The sequence below is a fragment of the Brachycentrus maculatus genome, unplaced genomic scaffold, assembly GCF_059751285.1.
Source record: "Brachycentrus maculatus isolate JH-2025_06_01 unplaced genomic scaffold, ASM5975128v1 h1tg000221l, whole genome shotgun sequence".
Classification (NCBI taxonomy): domain Eukaryota; kingdom Metazoa; phylum Arthropoda; class Insecta; order Trichoptera; family Brachycentridae; genus Brachycentrus; species Brachycentrus maculatus.
In genome coordinates, this window is record NW_028280972.1 from 1,745,941 (window position 1) to 1,764,212 (window position 18,272).

At 32.0% G+C, this 18,272-nt stretch overlaps 1 protein-coding gene across 1 annotated transcript; it reads left to right on the top strand.

Moving 5' to 3' along the window:
* Nucleotides 1–2,929: 2,929 nt before the first annotated feature.
* Nucleotides 2,930–16,317, top strand: LOC148306903 (zinc finger protein 711-like). The gene is made up of 12 exons (XM_088264224.1): nucleotides 2,930–3,315; nucleotides 5,676–5,905; nucleotides 6,910–7,000; nucleotides 7,889–7,993; nucleotides 8,079–8,194; nucleotides 8,356–8,440; nucleotides 9,365–9,494; nucleotides 9,656–9,778; nucleotides 10,434–10,607; nucleotides 13,479–13,650; nucleotides 15,358–15,466; nucleotides 15,912–16,317. Exons 1-11 carry the CDS (start codon nucleotides 3,163–3,165, stop codon nucleotides 15,458–15,460), a joined length of 1,482 nt encoding a protein of 493 aa, XP_088120350.1. The 5' UTR covers nucleotides 2,930–3,162; the 3' UTR covers nucleotides 15,461–15,466; nucleotides 15,912–16,317.
* Nucleotides 16,318–18,272: the final 1,955 nt, after the last annotated feature.

Here is an 18,272-nt window from a genome sequence, read left to right on the forward strand (position 1 = left end):
TAAATATAGCTTCTAAGTGAAGAAGCTGGCATGAACCACAAATAGACTTCTCCAAACATGTGCAATATTGCCAGATTAGAAGCATTTCTATCAAAATATCTCAAATATCATAAGTTAACAATTTATTTCAGCTTACACTTTAAACCTTGTGTATCTTTACAAAGTCAGTTGTAATTAAAATTAGTTTTTATGGCTCTGAGCATAGAAGAAACGCTTCGGAATCAGGACACATATTGTGTGTGACGATAAAAATAGTTTTTTAGTACGAGATCATATCATTGACATTTTTTTTTACATTTGACCCATTTCCTTTTAAAACGTGAGGCAGATTTGTAAATTGATATACCGATGTTATACGAGTTTTATTTATTCATTTGTTTACATTAGGTATAGATTTATAGCCCAGTGTTAAAAAATATATATCATGTTTTATCGTAAACCTGAATAATTTTTATTATCCAGCGATCATTTTGCATGAAATTAAAAAGTTTGTAAATGACATCAATGGAAGCCAACTTGAGCCATTCGAGTACAGAACTCTCACCATGTTGATCGATATGTACCCATATATTTTTTTTAATAATAAATGTGTGAATTATTATTTATTTTTTACTACAAATAATTTTTCTGTTTAACAATACAACTAACATTTAAATTTTCTCCTTAAGTAAATATTTGTTTAAATAGTTTCGCTAAAGAAACCTTTTTCTTCTTTCTGCTTTTATATTGCGTACAAGCATATGTATATTGATTATAATTCTTATTTAAACATGTGGCAGGGTGGAAATCGATCCTAAAAACCAAACCTAACAACCCAACCCAACCAAATTTAGAGTTCATCAAATTCAGAGTAATCATCAATTACACATATGAAGCTAGATGGTCAGTACCGCGCTCCAGTTTTTTTAGATTTAGGAAAAGAATATGTTTGAGGTAATACAAATGATGGAAGTGAAGGTGCTCAGCTGAAAGACAACACTGTTATAGGGTTGAAGAATGGAGAAGGAATAGCACCCCACTACGTACTAAACAAAGGCGTAAATATAAACACTAGTAAATTAATACAAACATATTATTCTCCCCTCCATTGTAAACCAGGGCTTTTGAAAAAATCAAGTAACCTTTTGGTAGGTTCATGTGGAAACCATTTTTAGTGGCATTTTCAGACGTTTGAATTTGGTATTGTATATTGTCATGCCAACGCCAATATCGCGGTGAATAATGTGACCAAAAATGCAAAATATTTTATTTTCTCAGTTAGCCATCTAATATTATATATTTTTTAAACATTTTACTGGTCTTAATAACCTCGATATCTAAAGCTGAGATTTTTTACAGATTCGCGATTTTGGGTTGACTTGACCTAAACTGAATCTTTTGAATTTGGCGACAAGTATCGCTATCTTTGTCCATGCTCTAATTATTGTCCCTTGATTAACATCCCCAAAAAACAAAAACATATGTATATCTAAACGTAAAATAAAACGAGTAATAAGACTCATTCAAAAGTAAGTCAACTTTGAGCAATGTAGTCGATTTAAATAAACTCGGTTAGTAAGGGGAAACTTCAGACTTCATAATACGCAATTCTCTCAGTTCTAAAAGGGGATATGGAGGATTGTGAAGGAGACCTTGCCGCTGTAAATCTTCATAAATAACAGAATCCAAAAAAGTGCAGAAGAATTCATCAAAGGGGGAAGGTCCTTTAACTTTGTTATTTAAAAATACCTACGTACGTAGGCTCACGCGAGCTTACCACCGTGGGCGTTCTTAAAAAAACGGAATCCTAATAAGTGCTAAAAATTCATCCAAGAGGGAAAGGTCGCGAACTTCGAACTTTAAAATCGTCGAGTCGTGCAAGTTAATTAAATATATTGTAACAAAATATGCTGAAAATTCAAACCGATCCAGAAGTTCAGCGACATCTGCCAATACTTAAAAGAAACTAGACATCAACGCCCTTTATTTCTTGGACCCCTATTCGTACCCAAAAGGTACATAAGGCACAGATTGGATCGGCAAAGAAAGAAAGCAACAACGGCTATGGCTCCCAAGGTTGCATACCCGTAATAGCACTAGCTTGTGTTACTGCTTGAGAAGAAAAAAGAATGATAATTTAATTATGGGTTTCTTCTACACATTGGAATAAGAAGAACTGAGCCGCTGTTTAGACCGATGTAGGTACCTCAATGTCGTGGGCGGTTCATATTTTGGTGTTGGTCATTGATCTCCTGTTCCCCGTAAATTTAAATGACTTATTTTATATTCCCTTTTTTCTAAAAAGGTACATACGTATGACGTATAAACTTCTATTTTCGGTTTTCAAGATGCTTTACATTCTTTCGATTAAGTTCTGCTACATTTCAATACAAAATGGTATTTAGCATCGCACACCTCGATTTTCGGCATTCGAAATATCGAATTCAGTAAACCCATATATAAACTGCACGCATTCGTTTTCTTTTCGCACGGAAAATATATGAAATTTTAAAATCAAATTCGAAAAAAACTGACGTGTGCCGTCTAATTTTAGACAAGAAATAGAATGTAGGTAAGTACTCAATTTATTTATATTTGCTATAAATCATAAAAATCTATATTTAAACAAACATTAAGTAGTAAGAAACATAGAAATTTAAAAATGTTTATTTGCATTCAATTTTAAAACGAATTTTATCATTTTGTTTTCCGAATTCGGACATCAAAATGAAAAAAAAAGAATTAATAAAGATAACTAGTAATATGAAAATTTAATCCAATATGTCATAAAAATTAAATGGAGGGTAAAATTATTTTATATATATTTTTTTTAAATACATGGAAGGAGATTCAACAAAATATATTATATATTTCAACTATGAAATAAAATTCCGAAAGGCGTGTGTAGCAAGCTTAACACGCTTGGACCATAGAAAAATATCTTCGCTTCACTTTGCACAACTTTATTCTTTGCGTTTTCTACTGTCATCGGTTGTTTTTGTTTTGTTTCTTGTAGTTCGTTACGATTTAGATACCGAATTTAATTAAATTATTGATTTTATTTTTAATATGTTTTTCTCGAGAAGGGCATTATTCAACCAACTATTGCATGTTTTATCCCCAATCAATGGTCTCCTGTGACCTTTACTTTTGCGCTCAATATTGATAGAGTGAATTTTAAAAATGTCAAACGTCGTAGATATATCATTCGATTTTATCGATATCAATAAAATTTGTAGAATTTGTTTGATTTCAAATGATAATATGGAACAAATATTTTCTACTGCTGATGCCAACGCCGTCAAAGATTTGTTATTCATCTGCGCTGGAATTGAGGTTAGTATTATTCGAAAAAAAAATACATTTATCTCCCTACTGTGCTACAAAACTAAAAATATAAATCAATGGAATATGTTTGTTAAAATCTCGATCACACATAATGAAATATTAAAATATTTCAAAATCTTTTATTTAACCAAGGTATTTATTAACCTTTCTGTCATAGTAAATAAAACATTCCTAGGGGAGCGAATGTTTTTTTTCTTCATGATGTACTATCGAACTTGCTTATTACGAGGAATATGCAAGTTCGATAACCAAGGTATTTATTAACCTTTCTGTCATAGTAAATAAAACATTCCTAGGGGAGCGCATGTTTTTTTTCTTCATAATGTACTATCGAACTTGCTTATTACGAGGAATATGCAAGTTCGATAAGTTATATATTAGAGAATAAGTATATTTACAACCATACTCCATACACAATTACAATCTATTTACACACCCAGTACACACATATCATATTTTTACGTCTATCCACTTTTCTTATAAAATTTTGAAAATCCTGTTCTGCACAAAAACATTGTAGCAAAGCTTTATCAATATTTGTATGATCACATTTCCTTTTTTTCGTGCTTATGATATTCTTTTCAAATGCAGATAATTTTTATTATTTTTTTTACAATGTTGATGCTGTGGATGATGAAAACTTTTTGCACACTTCATCATTTTTTAAGCCACATTCATTTTCACAAATAATTTCTACCTTTCCACGAAGTGAGAGATACATTATCTTATTAGAAGACATGTTTATAATTCGATGGTTAGTTTTTAACTGATCTACTCTAGAATTGATGTAACATTCCCGCCCTCGTAATGTTTATTACGCATTGTCCATGGTAAGCATAGAACATACTTCTTCTTCATCTTCTTGCTCAATGCTGAGCGTCGTGGTCTTCTGGAATGTCAGGCACTTGGTGCACAAGTCCTCTCCATTCTTCCCGGTCCTGGGCCAACTTGATGGCAGCGTTTAGCGAGGATCCGGTTAATTCCTTTATTTGGTCTGTCCATCTTGTTGGAGACCGTCCTCTTGCCCGCTTGCCTTCAACTGTACCTGTTACTACCAGTTTTTCAAGACTCTTCTCGTTCTTTCTGGCGATATGCCCAAAGTAGGACAGAATCCTTTTCCTGCAAGTCGTGGAGAGTCTTTCTGTCACTGACAGTTCGCGGAGAATGGAGACGTTTGTGCGTCTTGCAGTCCAAGGAATGCGCAGCATCCTCCTCCAGCACCACATTTCAAACACATCCAGCATATGTCTTTCCTTTTTCCTCAGTGTCCATGTTTCCACTCCATACTCCATACATATAGAACATACAAAATATGGAAACTATTGTAAAAGTCATAAACTACAAAAGAAGCCACAAGCACTAGTAGGTACCTACTGACTTCACAAAGTTTGAATGCTTTACATACAGTTTCGGGATCGTTGTGTGGATACTTTTTTTATGTTATCGGCAAACACACCAATTAGGTACTTAGTCGCATAACTAGTGTCATAACGTAATCCGATCCCAATAAAATCGGTCTAGCTAACTGCCCGGTCATATTTTATTACTGAGGGTCAAAAATATTAGTATTAACACATTGACTGGCAACTACGAGATAACTCGTAGATTGCGTTCTTTTCTAAAGACGCCGACTGCGAGTTATCTCGTACTGTTTTTACTTGCCATATTCGTGCAGCTACGATACAATTCCTAACATATCAGTGCTAATATGGATAGATGCCGCATGGGAAGAGAACAAAAAATCAATGCTGGCTGCTACATTAACAGAAAATTTATAAATAAATGAACAGAAAATATAATTATAAAAAAATTATTCAAAATCAAGAGATAAAATAATATTTTTAAAGAATTGGCTTTTTAGACCTGAATTTTTAAAAATTGCCATGGCAGTCAACGTGCCAAAGGATTGAGATTTTATCAGTTTTCATATTTTTTTGACAATATGCTCAGTGTGCCCGAAAAGTAGCTTGTTTTTTAAGTGAATATTGTATGAAGACAATTATTAACCTGAAGGTTTTTTCTCCATTTGAAAAATATTTAGTATATTTAAATAAAACAATACCTTTTCTTCAAAATGCAAAAACAATACTTTCTGCCCTGTAGCGGGTAAATATTAAGTTAAAAATATGCCGCTTTTGCTGGGATATAGTACATTTTCTGGGCATTCCGAAAATATGCAATACTGAAAATTGAAGATTTTTGAAATATGAAGTTGTTAAAAGAAGTGAGCGGTATGAGATCCTGCTATTTCTATTATAGCAATAACGGAGTTTATCCGTATTTTTTTTACACTTAAGCATTTACTAAAATTAATGGAAAAAACATTATGATCTTATTTTTATTTTCAGGTTTCTAGATTAGATGGGCTTCCCGGTTTGCTGTGTCAGAAGTGTCTTTCTGAGTTACACATTTCATACAATTTTATAAATAAATGTCAAAATTCTAATGAATTTCTTAAACAATGGCTGGATTTGAGAAATAAGCCGTTGAGTTCCTTGAAAACAGAGGCTAATGAATTTAATGAGAATACAAATGACTACCCGAGACATTCTACTAATTCTTCAGATTTTATATCAAAGTAAGTTTATCACTGTAAATGCTGCTTATTTGTATAATACATAAGTATTCTTTATTTTTAGTGCTTTCATTCAAACATCATCCATATATCATATTATAATAAGTCTGCAATCAAGATGTCAATATGCAATACAGGAATCTCTTATAACGAGCATAATTCATTCCAGCATCTTACTCGTTAAGCTAACCTTTTTTACCATAGAAATCAATGTAAAATACGATAATGCCTTTCCATGAGGAAAAAATACCCTATTTTTATATTTTTTTTATAACATTTATTCAGATAAAATTACTCATATTTTTTAAAGTAGTGTAACAACTTAGAGAAAACAATTTAGATTTGAAAAAAAATGTTAGTAAAAATATGAACTTATGATAAATAACTAATCAAATTAACTAGAAAACTGTCTTAAGACATTTGTTTTTCCCGACGCTTCAAAATTTGGCAAAAATGTGTCACAGCGTTATCCCCCAATAGCCACCCGCTTATTAAGGCAATGTACTATACAACAATTTACCATGCTTTCAGCATTTCTATTGTATTGTGCTAGAAGATTGTTGCTCTACTACTTCCTCCTCCTCCATTAACAAGCTCTGCTCCGTGAAACACGATGCAACAACATAATCTCGTTGGTCAGTTCTTGGCTGTGCTCTTTCACAAGCTCTTTATATCGTTGCTATCCACCACGAGTCCCGGGGCGGAAGTCCCGGATTACAAGTAAATATTGTAAAAAGGGACTTGCCTTTTCTCTGTAACTCGTTATGCGAAATAAACGCGCGATAAAGGAGCAACATTGTCACATATTTTTTTTAATATATAATTATAAATTACAGTTCAAAAATCACAGCACTTATTTATTTATATATTGTGAATTTTGGATGCGATGAAAGTCGTAATTGCCCTGCCAGGAGAATACTCTAGGTAGAAATGAAAAGGTTTGGTTGCATGTGAAAATTTTACTTGCTAATATGGATAAGTTTAATTATATTTATTTATGTTTTAAGAGATCCTGTTTCTTCTGATGATGACCTTCCATTGATTCTCATTAACAAAAAGAAATCGAGCTTACAAAAATTTAAAAGAATTTCTAATAAGGTATGTTTAATATAATTTATCAATTTGATAATAAACAGAAATTATCATTTTAATATTCTCAATTCTCAATTAATATTCTCGGATATCATAGTCATACAGGAGAAAGTGACCAAGTGCATTTTTTACAAAAACGTGATTATTGACTATTTGACATCTTACTAGCTTAATATTGCCCTGAAAAAATCCCAAAGCGATTTCAAACTTGCAAGTATAATATATTGACTTGTTAAAAATGACTAACTGCATTGACGTTTATTTTCTTGCCATGCAAAAGTGACTTAAATGGCCCTCCTGAACATTTAACATTTTGTTAGTTGGTCACTTTCTCCTGTACCACTACGATATATGTAAATAGTCCTTACTTAAAATCGGATTACTTGTGCTGACCTAGTTGCAAAACAAAATGGTTGATAAAAGAACTAAAGTTTGAGATAATCAACTAATATCTTATTACCATATTGAGTAATTGTTCCTTCCCGCTGACGTTTTCCTTCATAAACTGAATTAACCTGAGATGTTTTTGCTGCAATTTATCGAACTTTTTCCTATGTCATACGCTCCAGGCCTCTGCACCATACAACTGTGCTGACAGTATGCCAGCCTGTAGACTGCAACCCTAGTACTTATGGCCAGATTATGGTTTTGTATTTATCACACTATTAGCAGCTATATGATAAAATCTAGTCATTATACATTATATGTGTTTTTAAAAAGGTATCTAGAAACATCAATTATTGGTGATTTTCTTTTATTGGTAACTCTGAATTTCAAAGTTCCATATAAAACTTCACATTATGTATTTCATTAGCATAGGACTCATTTACAAGATTACTTCTATCTTTATTTATGTCTTAGTATATTTATTCATGTCTTATTAATCAATTCCAGTGTCCTGCAAAAAGGAAAAAGAGTTCAACATCATTCCAAAACTCGAAGGTCATCGAGGAAAATGAAATGTCATCATCCAATAAGACCAAATGTGGCTTGGAAAATGTCAGTGTTTTACAAATATTTATATTTTGTTTCTTTTATTTTCTTCAAAATGGTTGTACATTACTGTTTGTATTTTTTCTTTAAGGTTACCAAAGATAACTTTTCCTGTACAATATGCTCAGAGTCTTTTCTGTCTAAAGAATTTCTCAAGTCCCACAAGCCAATCCACTACTTCTTCAGTTGCAGAAAGTGTAAATCAAGGTAAAAAAATTTACTTAAATTTTGCGGTAAAAGGTAGTTTTTGGGAGTTAAATATATAACAACTGATTTTTCTAGTTAAATAGAAACTATACTTGTTACCTATGAGACATTATAATTTTTACGCTTTTTCATATTCATTTACTTATTAATATATTTTACAGATTGAAAAATAGTCAAGAATGTAATCATCACAATTGTATGGGAACATCAAATGGTAAATGCGCTATTGATGGTGATGAAAGAAAGGTAATTCTTCCAGAAACGTTTTATTTATTTTTTAAATGTTTGAAACTGCAAGATGAAAAGGCTTTTTTAATGGTAGGATCAGAGTAAAATATAAGAAATATTCTATTTATTTAAGTTTTACTAATATTTACATGCTGCTTTACCAAAAAATTACTCTCATCGAAATTATAAAAAAATATTAAATTTCTTGATACATTATGAATTTTATTGAAATTGATGGAATTTTTCATGAATTATCATAAATAAATTCATGAAAATACCTGGCTCGTTCCGGCCATACATGCAGCGGATGTTCTGATTTGTATAATATTATGTTTTTATTAATAACACACTGTAGATTCATGAGATGGGTTCAAAAGATGCTCAGTATCTTCCTCCGGATCACTCAGCTCTAATTCTGTGTCGGTGTCCTGCCTTTGTTTACTAGGAAGTCAATTTCGAATTTTTTTATCAGAATCGATCTCATCATCCGATGGAACAGAGTCAAACATCTCATGCAGTCGTTTTTGCTCATCTTCATTTGACATTGTGTCAAAATGATATCAAAACAATCAATATGAAATATGTAAATTAAAAAAAAACAAGGCACTGCTTATTAGAGGATAGACGCAACAGATTTGGTGCATGGGAGTCAAATTGCTTCTCCCATCCAGCTACTAAGAATGCGATTTGGCAATATCGCTTCTTACTAAAGCATGATCTGGGAGAACACTACCTAGCTTTGAATGTGTACAGTGGCATTTATACCTCTCAAATGAAACACCCAAATGTTTTAGCAGCAACTTTCCTCAAAACAGTCAACTCACGCCCCTAGTAAGCACCTGAATTTCTAAAGATACATGTTACTATGTGTGCCAAATATTTTGAATATTCATAATATTATGTAAATTTTCTTTGTTTTATATTCTTTTTTAACTATTACAGGACAGTAGTGCACTAATAAATAATATCGATGTGCAAAATAATACATATGACAAAATATATTGGTGTCACATTTGCGAGAGAGATTTAACATGCAGCCGAAGTCTTAAGTATCACATTCGATCTCACACCGGTAAACAGTTTATATTATTAATAATCATTAATTTTATATTTATAATATAGGAAATAGTCTTTTTTGCCAAAATTGCATGAAAATCTTACTCATTTTCACACATAAAAGCAACTCTTATCTGTGTTTTTTTTTTATATTACAATATAAAATATTTGTTTCAGGAGAGAAGCCTCATCTTTGTACTGCGTGCGGTAAACAGTTCCGAGAAAAACGTGCCCTAGTCAATCATATTCGTACTGTTCATACCGGTGAAAAAAGGTTCAAGTGCTCATTCTGCCCCAAAGGTATGTTGAAACATCGTGCTTTAATAGATTACAAATATTATTGGAACGCGGTCATATATCAATTTGACGTTTTATCTGATTTTTTACTGTCCCATTTCATGTCTTTAACCCCTAACCTCTTTACATGAAAAGTATAAAAATTATCCAGAAATAATATTGCAAGATCATAATTTTTCGCTAACCTACTTCCATTTATTCGTATGTATTTCCAATTGCTTGTGACTATATTCTACAAACTTAATTTTACTTTTCAATGTCTTATCATTACCAGTACAATATTCTAACACAGTGGTTCTTAATCTGGGTTCGATGAAAACCCAGGGGTTCGGTCTCCTGGGTTCGGCAGAAGTCAAAACACACACCCGGCTTATTGTATGATATTATGAAAAATGATACGGCGTGATTTATCCGTTTATCCTATATTTTTCTTAGTAATATTATTGCTACGTAGGTCTGGAGATTTTCATGTTTGTTACAACATATCTTTGGGATCAATTCTTTTCGAAGGTGCTGGATCTAAAAATGAAGAAAAGAAACAGACTTTGTTGCAAAAATTACACGAGAGTGTCACTTGCCAAAGTAAAACCTTATTTCATAATTAAATCTAAATGAAATTTAGATTGAAGATTAAAAGTAATGATTATTTGTATTTCAGCTTTCTCCGTATCGGGGAAGAAAGGACAACATGAGCGCACCCACACCGGAGAGAAGCCTTACCAGTGTAATATCTGCTACAGATTATTTGCCGCTCGCTCTACTCTGACTGCACACACACGCCGACATACGCACGAGAATAAGTTTACCTGTAAAGTGGAAGGCTGCTCCCGAGGTACCATTCATCAATAATTTAGGGTGTACTAAGGCCCAGCATTCGTTAAGTCGCAACTTACTTTTCTCTAAATCCAGGTAACATTTTACGTAATTGATTTTTTTTTTCATTTTTTATTAACAAATAAGTTTTTCTTCGAAACAATTATGTGGTTTTGAAAAGAAAAGAGTTATTGAAAGGTAAGGATTTTAAAAAACGTATAAAAATATTTTTTCTACATATATTCTAAAAAACAAAAAAATCCAATTTACATTCTTTCAAAAAAATAGGGCGTAAAAAGATATGTCGCTCACTCCTTTCAAGGACGTCATAAATAAAAAATCATCAATTTTCAGATGTGCATGTTTTCGGAAAGCCCAAAAAATGTACTACATCCCAGCAAAAGAGGCATATTTTTAACTTAATATTTACCCGCTACAGGGCAGAAAGTGTTGTTTTTGCATTTTGAGGAAAAGGTATTGTTTAATTTTTTTTTTAAACAAACCATGTAGTTTCAAATGGAAAAAAACCTTAAGGTTTGATCTAAAAAGATCTGTTGCATAGTAAAAAGTTCAATAAGTGGCTTTATATTCATTTTTAATAAATTGTATTATATTTTTAAACTTTAAAAATGATCTCCTGAAAAATCAAGTTTTTTTATTTATGACGTTCTTTAAAGGAGTGAGCGATGTGACCTGTTCGCTGGTCTCCGGTGGAATGAATGCGACTTAACGAATGCTGGGCCTTAAGGGCACCTTACCCGTGTCCAAGTGACACAAGCTAGTACCACTATGGATATGCAATCGCAAGAAGTGCCATTGCTGTTATTCTCATTTTCCTTTCTACTATTCCTCATATATTTAGCATCCTGAGGTCCTTCACTCTCATCATCTGTATCTGTATTAAATATATTCCACTCCTAAATCTAAGAATCTAATACCCAGAATTAAACAACTTGCCTTTATCATTTTATATTCAAGTTAACATTGTGTCAGCTTGTGAATGAATTGAAGAAACAACATAGCAATTGTGCCAATTTGATTATAACATCCACGTCAAATATGAAAAACTGTTTCCCTTTGTGAAATGGTCTCTGAAGATGCGCTTTAAACATTTTAGTATACATTAAAGTATAAGTTGTAAAATACTGCAAATGTATTGGATTTGTATTGCAGACTGTACAAACTTCAAGTGTATGACTGAATAATGCCATGTTATTTTTTTTTTTTTTATAACGTCCGAGCGACTGAAATCTAGCTACGGCTTTTGCAACACCGCTTATCATGGCCCTACTTAGGCTCCAACTTTATAAGTTTTATAGCCTTTTCCTACTTGTGAGTGGGTTTACTCTTCATGTTTAAAATTACTATAATTTCATGCAATTCATGGAAGAAAATTTAAAGCAAAAACACTCGTGGCACTCAAATTAATGGTGGTAGCTCTAAAATCTTGCCTGACCTTTCTGTAATGTCAAAAATACTTGAGAAAATCTGTTGCCAATGGACTGACAATGTATATTGAAAAAAAAAGGTTTTCAGAGGCAATCAGCATGCAGGCGATACCACTCTTATATCACGCGATATCACTCCACTACTTTACCAACTGCACTAGTTTAAATAGAAAATAATCCAAAATTATATTTGAAGCAATAACTTTGTGATTTCCCATTTTATAATTAAAATATAACTTCGTTTTAAAATCACTATAAGTATTTTATTATAACTTAATTAAAATTCCTACCGGTTTCGAAGCTAACCGCTTCTTTTTCAAAACTTGTGTTAATCAACCCAGGGACATTATAATTAAGTTATAATAAAATAACTATAGTGATTTTAAAACAAAGTTATATTTTAATTAGAAAATAATCCCTTTTATTGGATGAAAATAGGACTTTTATTTGCAATTCCAAAGTATTACTATTCACAAACTCTTATTCCTACCATCTGGTTCCTCGAGCGCCCGACGCGGCTGCTGAGAGAACCACGCTCCATCATTTATTTAATTTTCTCCGGACATTTACATCTCAAGTCTACAATTTTTTGCTCATCTATAAATATTGTGATTGGTGTTAACTTGAAATGGTTAAAAGTTATAATTTTATAAAGGTTAGCTGTTAACTGATGAAAGTGCATCAATAATATCATTGCCTCGTTCAATATAGCAATGCTGGTCTAAACGGTGTAGTGTATTTCTAAGAATCTGTGACGAATGAACACATGTGGCAAGTTGGCGTTAAAAAGTGCTTTGTGTTCGTCCCTTAAGGGTACGTTACGACCATAGTATATTCATCCGAAACTCCTAACTTCTCGGGGATAAATGACTGCAATAAAAATAACAATCTTAGAACATGTGCTTAAACAGTTAAATTTTATTAAATCAAACTACAAATTTAAATACCTCAATTACGCCAGCTCCCATTCGTATGAAAGCGAAAGCGGAAAACCTCAGAGACAAAACCATCATGTCGGATCATGGAAGGGCGGCAAAAGAGGATAAAAGTGAAGTCCCGTTTGAACTGTGCTAGTCTGGAAGTTGGAAGTTGGCCATCCACAATGACGAGGAGCTCAACAAGCTGCCATCCTGCCCATCACCTTGGCCATTTTCCAGCCCATGTGATCAAGAGGAAGGCGTTTTAATTTGTCGGCTCATCTTTTCCCCGATCCAGACTCGACGGCCCGAGATTGATTGACGACGTTTTAATCCATTTATTTTTTTATATCATTATCATCATCATCTTATTATTATTATTATTATTATCCATGTCTTTATAAGTGCCCTTGAGGTAGTATTTTACGAAAAAGGCACTATACAAATTATCCTAATTATTATAATTATTATTATTATCTCATTTAGGTATCAATTTGTTTTAATTTGATTTATTTGTGGTTGCAGGTTTCTTCTCATTCTCTACATTCCAAAGGCACGTGTGGGCGCATCGAGGTGAGCGACCTTACCAGTGCTCGCGTTGTGCCAAATCTTATCTGAGTCACCAAAATCTACAATCCCATATGAAATCTGTTCACTTTCAATTGAGGGATGAAGTTTGTCACATTTGTAATAAAGAGTAAGTATGCTTTTTTTACTGCCTAATGCATACAGGTATATCGTAGTCATACAGGAGAAAGTGACCAAGTGCATTTGTTTACAAAAACGTGATCATTGACTATTTGATATCTTACTAGCTTAATATTGCCCTGAAAATAGGATTTAAAACTTGGAAGTAAATATCGCCTACTCCTTTCAAGAACGTCATAAATCAAAAATCGTCAATATTCGGTTGTGCATGTTTTCCGAATGCCAAGAAAATGTACTATATCCCAGCAAAAGAGGCATATTTTTAACTTAATATTTACCCGCTACAGGGCAGAAAGTGTTGTTTTTGCATTTTGAAGAAAAGGTATTGTTTAATTATTTTTTTAAATATCCTAAATATTTTTCAAATGAAGAAAAAACCTTCAGATACTACCTAAAAAGATCTGTTGAACAGTAAAAAGTTCAGTAAGTGGCTTGATATTTATTTTAAATACATTGTATTATATTTTTAAACTTTAAAAACGTTCTCCTGAAAAATCAAGTATTTTGATTTATGACGTTCTTGAAAGAAGTGAGCGATATAATATTTTGACTTGTTAAAAATGACTACATTGATGATTATTTTCTTGCCAAGCAAAAGTTACTTAAATGGCCCTCCTGAACCTTTTACGTTTTGTTAGTTGGTCACTTTCTCCTATACGACTATGATATGTGTGACAATAACAAACAGAATCAGTAGTTTCTAGTGAATCTAGTTTGCTCGCTTTATTTACAGTATCTACGAAAAACATTGTAAAAATCCTTTGCCATTATCTGTAATTTAAATAAAATTCAGAGTCAATTTATATGCTCTATCTCATAATTTTACACTACCGGTTCATATGAAAATCAAAATATCTCTCATTTTTTTACATTTCCAGCATCAATATGGGTCTTATATATTATTTTGTTTGATACGTTGACTGCCAACTACGAGATTACTTGTAGATTGCACTCTGTGCTATGATGCCGACTACGAATTATCTCGTACTGTGTTTACTTGCTATATTCGTGCAGCTAGGATAAAATTCCTAGTATATCAGTGCTAATATGGATAGATGGCGCATGAGAAAAAAACAAAAAATCAATGCTGGCTTACATGGACAGAAAATTTATTAATAAATTAACTAAAAATATAATTATGTTCTATAATTAGAGTTTAAAAAATATGATATGATTAAATGAAATTGGCTTTTTAGACCAGAATTCTGAAAATTGCCGTGGCAGTTAACGTGTCAAGTGTAGCTCTAATATATTCTTGTTTAATTAGTGATCTGTGTGATATAAACTAAATGTTTTAGCCAAGTTGACATTTTTAATTGCGGCAAATTTGTGTTCAAAAGTCGAATGGTGAGCATATTCTGCTCTGAGGATCTTTTAACTATCTTTCTCTGCATTGTGTGTATTTCTCCACTAAAATCAACATCACACACACACACACACACACACACACATACACACACGCACCCTCTTACACACTTCACACATGCACATTCACCCTCTCATAGATACGCGTTAATTCGTAGATCTACACTAAATATTTTGTTCTAATCTTTTTGTGTTTCTGTGGTTAACTATAATTGCCTTTATTTAATGTTTTGTTTTATATATGTTGCTGTTGTTTACCCGAATACATAAATTTAAAAAGCGTTAACAAAGAAAATACAATTTGAATTGTGTACATTTGCGCTGATTTCAGATTCACTGAGAAAAGTACATTAAATAGACATATTCGTACTATTCATAAGTCTGAACCGAAAGTGAACAAAAAACCCGTGCCAGTATATGGATTTCCACCCTAGACAGAAGTAAGGATCCTGCATTTTGTATTACACAATTATGTATCCAATAACATATTTTTAAAAACCAGGTATTACCTTTATTTTATTTAACCACATTTTTAAGAGTCCTAAAGTGGAGACTGACTGGAGCATTTCGTCGTAACATAACGTCGTAACATCGCTCGCGGCGAGCATCAGCGAGTATCGGAAACTATGGATGGAGCGCTCGGCTCGGTGTACTGACTGCCTGAATGCTCGCATCGTAACGTGTTACATTACGACGAAATGCTCCGGTCAGTTTTCACTTTCATGATGTTATCATACATTTATAAATTTCTGTTTTGTCTTGCAATTGGTTAAACCAAGCCTCTGCTCCCTTCCACGCCCTGTTTCTCATTTACTCGTTGCATGGCACTCAATTTGCAGAATATTACATATGTTTGTAATTAATTGAACATGTTTTCTTTTTTAGAACAATTTGCCTCCCAATCTGGATTAGACTTTTGAAGTGTGTGTATGTGAATGCAGCACTGTTTTAAGGAAACAAACACATACATCCAAATGATTTAATTTAAAGTATTGTGTAAAAGTTAGAAAATCCGGTATATGTTTTAATGTGCCACTCATTTTCTATATTATTTTGGCTTGACAAAAATATTAGTAAATTTATGAGACATACTTCTCAAGTTAAACCATGTATTATTACGTATTACAAATGGCCCCTCTAATGGTAACCAGAATGTCAGTATAAGGAAATAATGATGAATATATTGCTTAACCCATAAAATATATCCATAATTAAACCTTGAAAACCTGTATTCGTGTCAGTATCATTGTTAATTTCAATAATTTAATTAATAAATCCTCATTATAGAAAATACGGTGTTTATTTATGCTTCTTTTTTTATAAATTTTATTCACACCACTATTGGAAAGTATTGCGTTTAATGTTAAAACCCTACAAAGAGTTTGGTTTTTTAATTTGATTTTATAAATATGTATGTTCGATCTCTTACATATGAGTAGTCCACTTGCAAACCAGGTTATGTTAAAAAATTACGTTTTTTAGCCAATGGTGCCAATCGGTAGAAACTTATAACGTCCATATTTAACATAATATGCCAAAACTCGTTAAGTTGGAAATAAAATGGAAAAAGAACAATACTCTTGCAAAACTCATTCTGCCGATCGTCAGTTCACTTTCTAAAATCTCTCAAAAAAGCTGAAATCGGAAGATCAATTCTTGATTGCCGCTTTTGGCTAAAAAACTTAATTTTTTAACAAAGCGTGGTTTGCAAGTGGACTACTCATATATAAACTGTAAGACCTCTATTAAAATCGCCAATTATTTTACTACAAAGCAATAATTTAAATTAATATAATAAAAGGTCATTTAGTCTGAATAGGGTCTTTTTCAAAATAGAAGATTACGTTTCAATAAGGCAATTAGCCTCTGTCACCTTGTAAACATATTCTTAGAAAGTTTATCTATCGATTTAAGCTATAATAAAAAGTTAAAAATTAACATTCTGATTCTGGACACCCCTAAATGGTCATATTAAGATATATGTATCGGATTAAAAGACGTAAATTGGACTGAGTCCAATCCCATATTTTTTCCTTGGATCTTCTTTTAGTTCCACATATGTAAATGTACTTAGTCTGATAAACGATGGCAATTCACTCGAGGTTATGGTGATTTTTTATTATTTTAATTTTTTTATGCAGTTTTCATTTCTGGTAACTGCATAAAAAATTCAAAATAGGAAACACTTCTCTAAAAAATATATTTTTAGATAAAACCAGATTTTGTGTTTCACGAAATTGATTATGTGGTCCAGACATGACATTACTAAATATTTTTTGGCATAATCCATAAGTTCAATGTATGGTAGGTACCTATTGTACTGAAAAATGAATCAGCTCAAGTAATTTGATTACTAGGATGACTCCAATCGCTAATCATTTTACTCACTATTAAAACCCTTTTTATTTCCTGTTTTAACCCAATATGCTTATAGAAGTAATGTTAAGTATAAGTGTCGGGTTGTGGTTCCATGGTTAGTGTCGCAAGTCTTTTTCTGGGTTCGAACCCATTCTACCACAATTTGTTACCTATTTTTAATTATGAGCCGCTTAGGTTCGCAGAAATAGTATAAAAATAAAGTATTTTTGTAAATAATAAAAACACAAATATTTATCTTTTTTTAATTAAATAATAATATCTACTTTATAATTTATACATTTTCGTTTTATTTAAAAAAAAAAGACACTTTATGAGTTTCACCAAAATTGCAGTTGCTTATCACATTGTAATTTTATTTAAAAAAAACTTTCAAAATGGAAAACTTATTTTTTTATTTGTTTTATTACTCTTGCTACAATTTGAGAAGATGTTTTGGGTGACTTCCTTCTTTGAATCCATGATCAACAAAATCAGAATAAAGACAACGCCGGGTTACCAATTTGAGACAGACGATGACTATTTCTTAGCTCTTTTATTTTTATTCGGACGTTAAAGACGGTGACTGTTTCTTAGCTCTTTTTTTAAAGTTCTAGTATTGTAGATTTCATTTCTGCTATTGAGGTACTTTGCTAAGATCAATAATTACAAATGACTATTTTAAAATTGTATCTGATATATTATACATTAATAAAAATTAAGTATCTACCTGGTATTAACACTGAATCCAATGTAAGTATGAATGAGACAAGAAAAGTATATACATACAAGATATTTTTACATAAAATAGGAAAAAGTTTTATATTATTCTGTTATTAAATGTTCTGGAGGTCCCTGGTTCGATTCCCATGGGGGGGTCAAATAAATATA

Coding starts and splice junctions, on each gene's coding strand:
- LOC148306903 (XM_088264224.1), top strand. CDS start 3,163: ATGTCAAACGTCGTAGATATATCATTCGATTTTATCGATATCAATAAA. Junction 9,779..10,433: donor GTGCTCATTCTGCCCCAAAG/GTATGTTGAAAC, acceptor TTTGTATTTCAG/CTTTCTCCGTATCGGGGAAG. Junction 10,608..13,478: donor AGTGGAAGGCTGCTCCCGAG/GTACCATTCATC, acceptor TTGTGGTTGCAG/GTTTCTTCTCATTCTCTACA.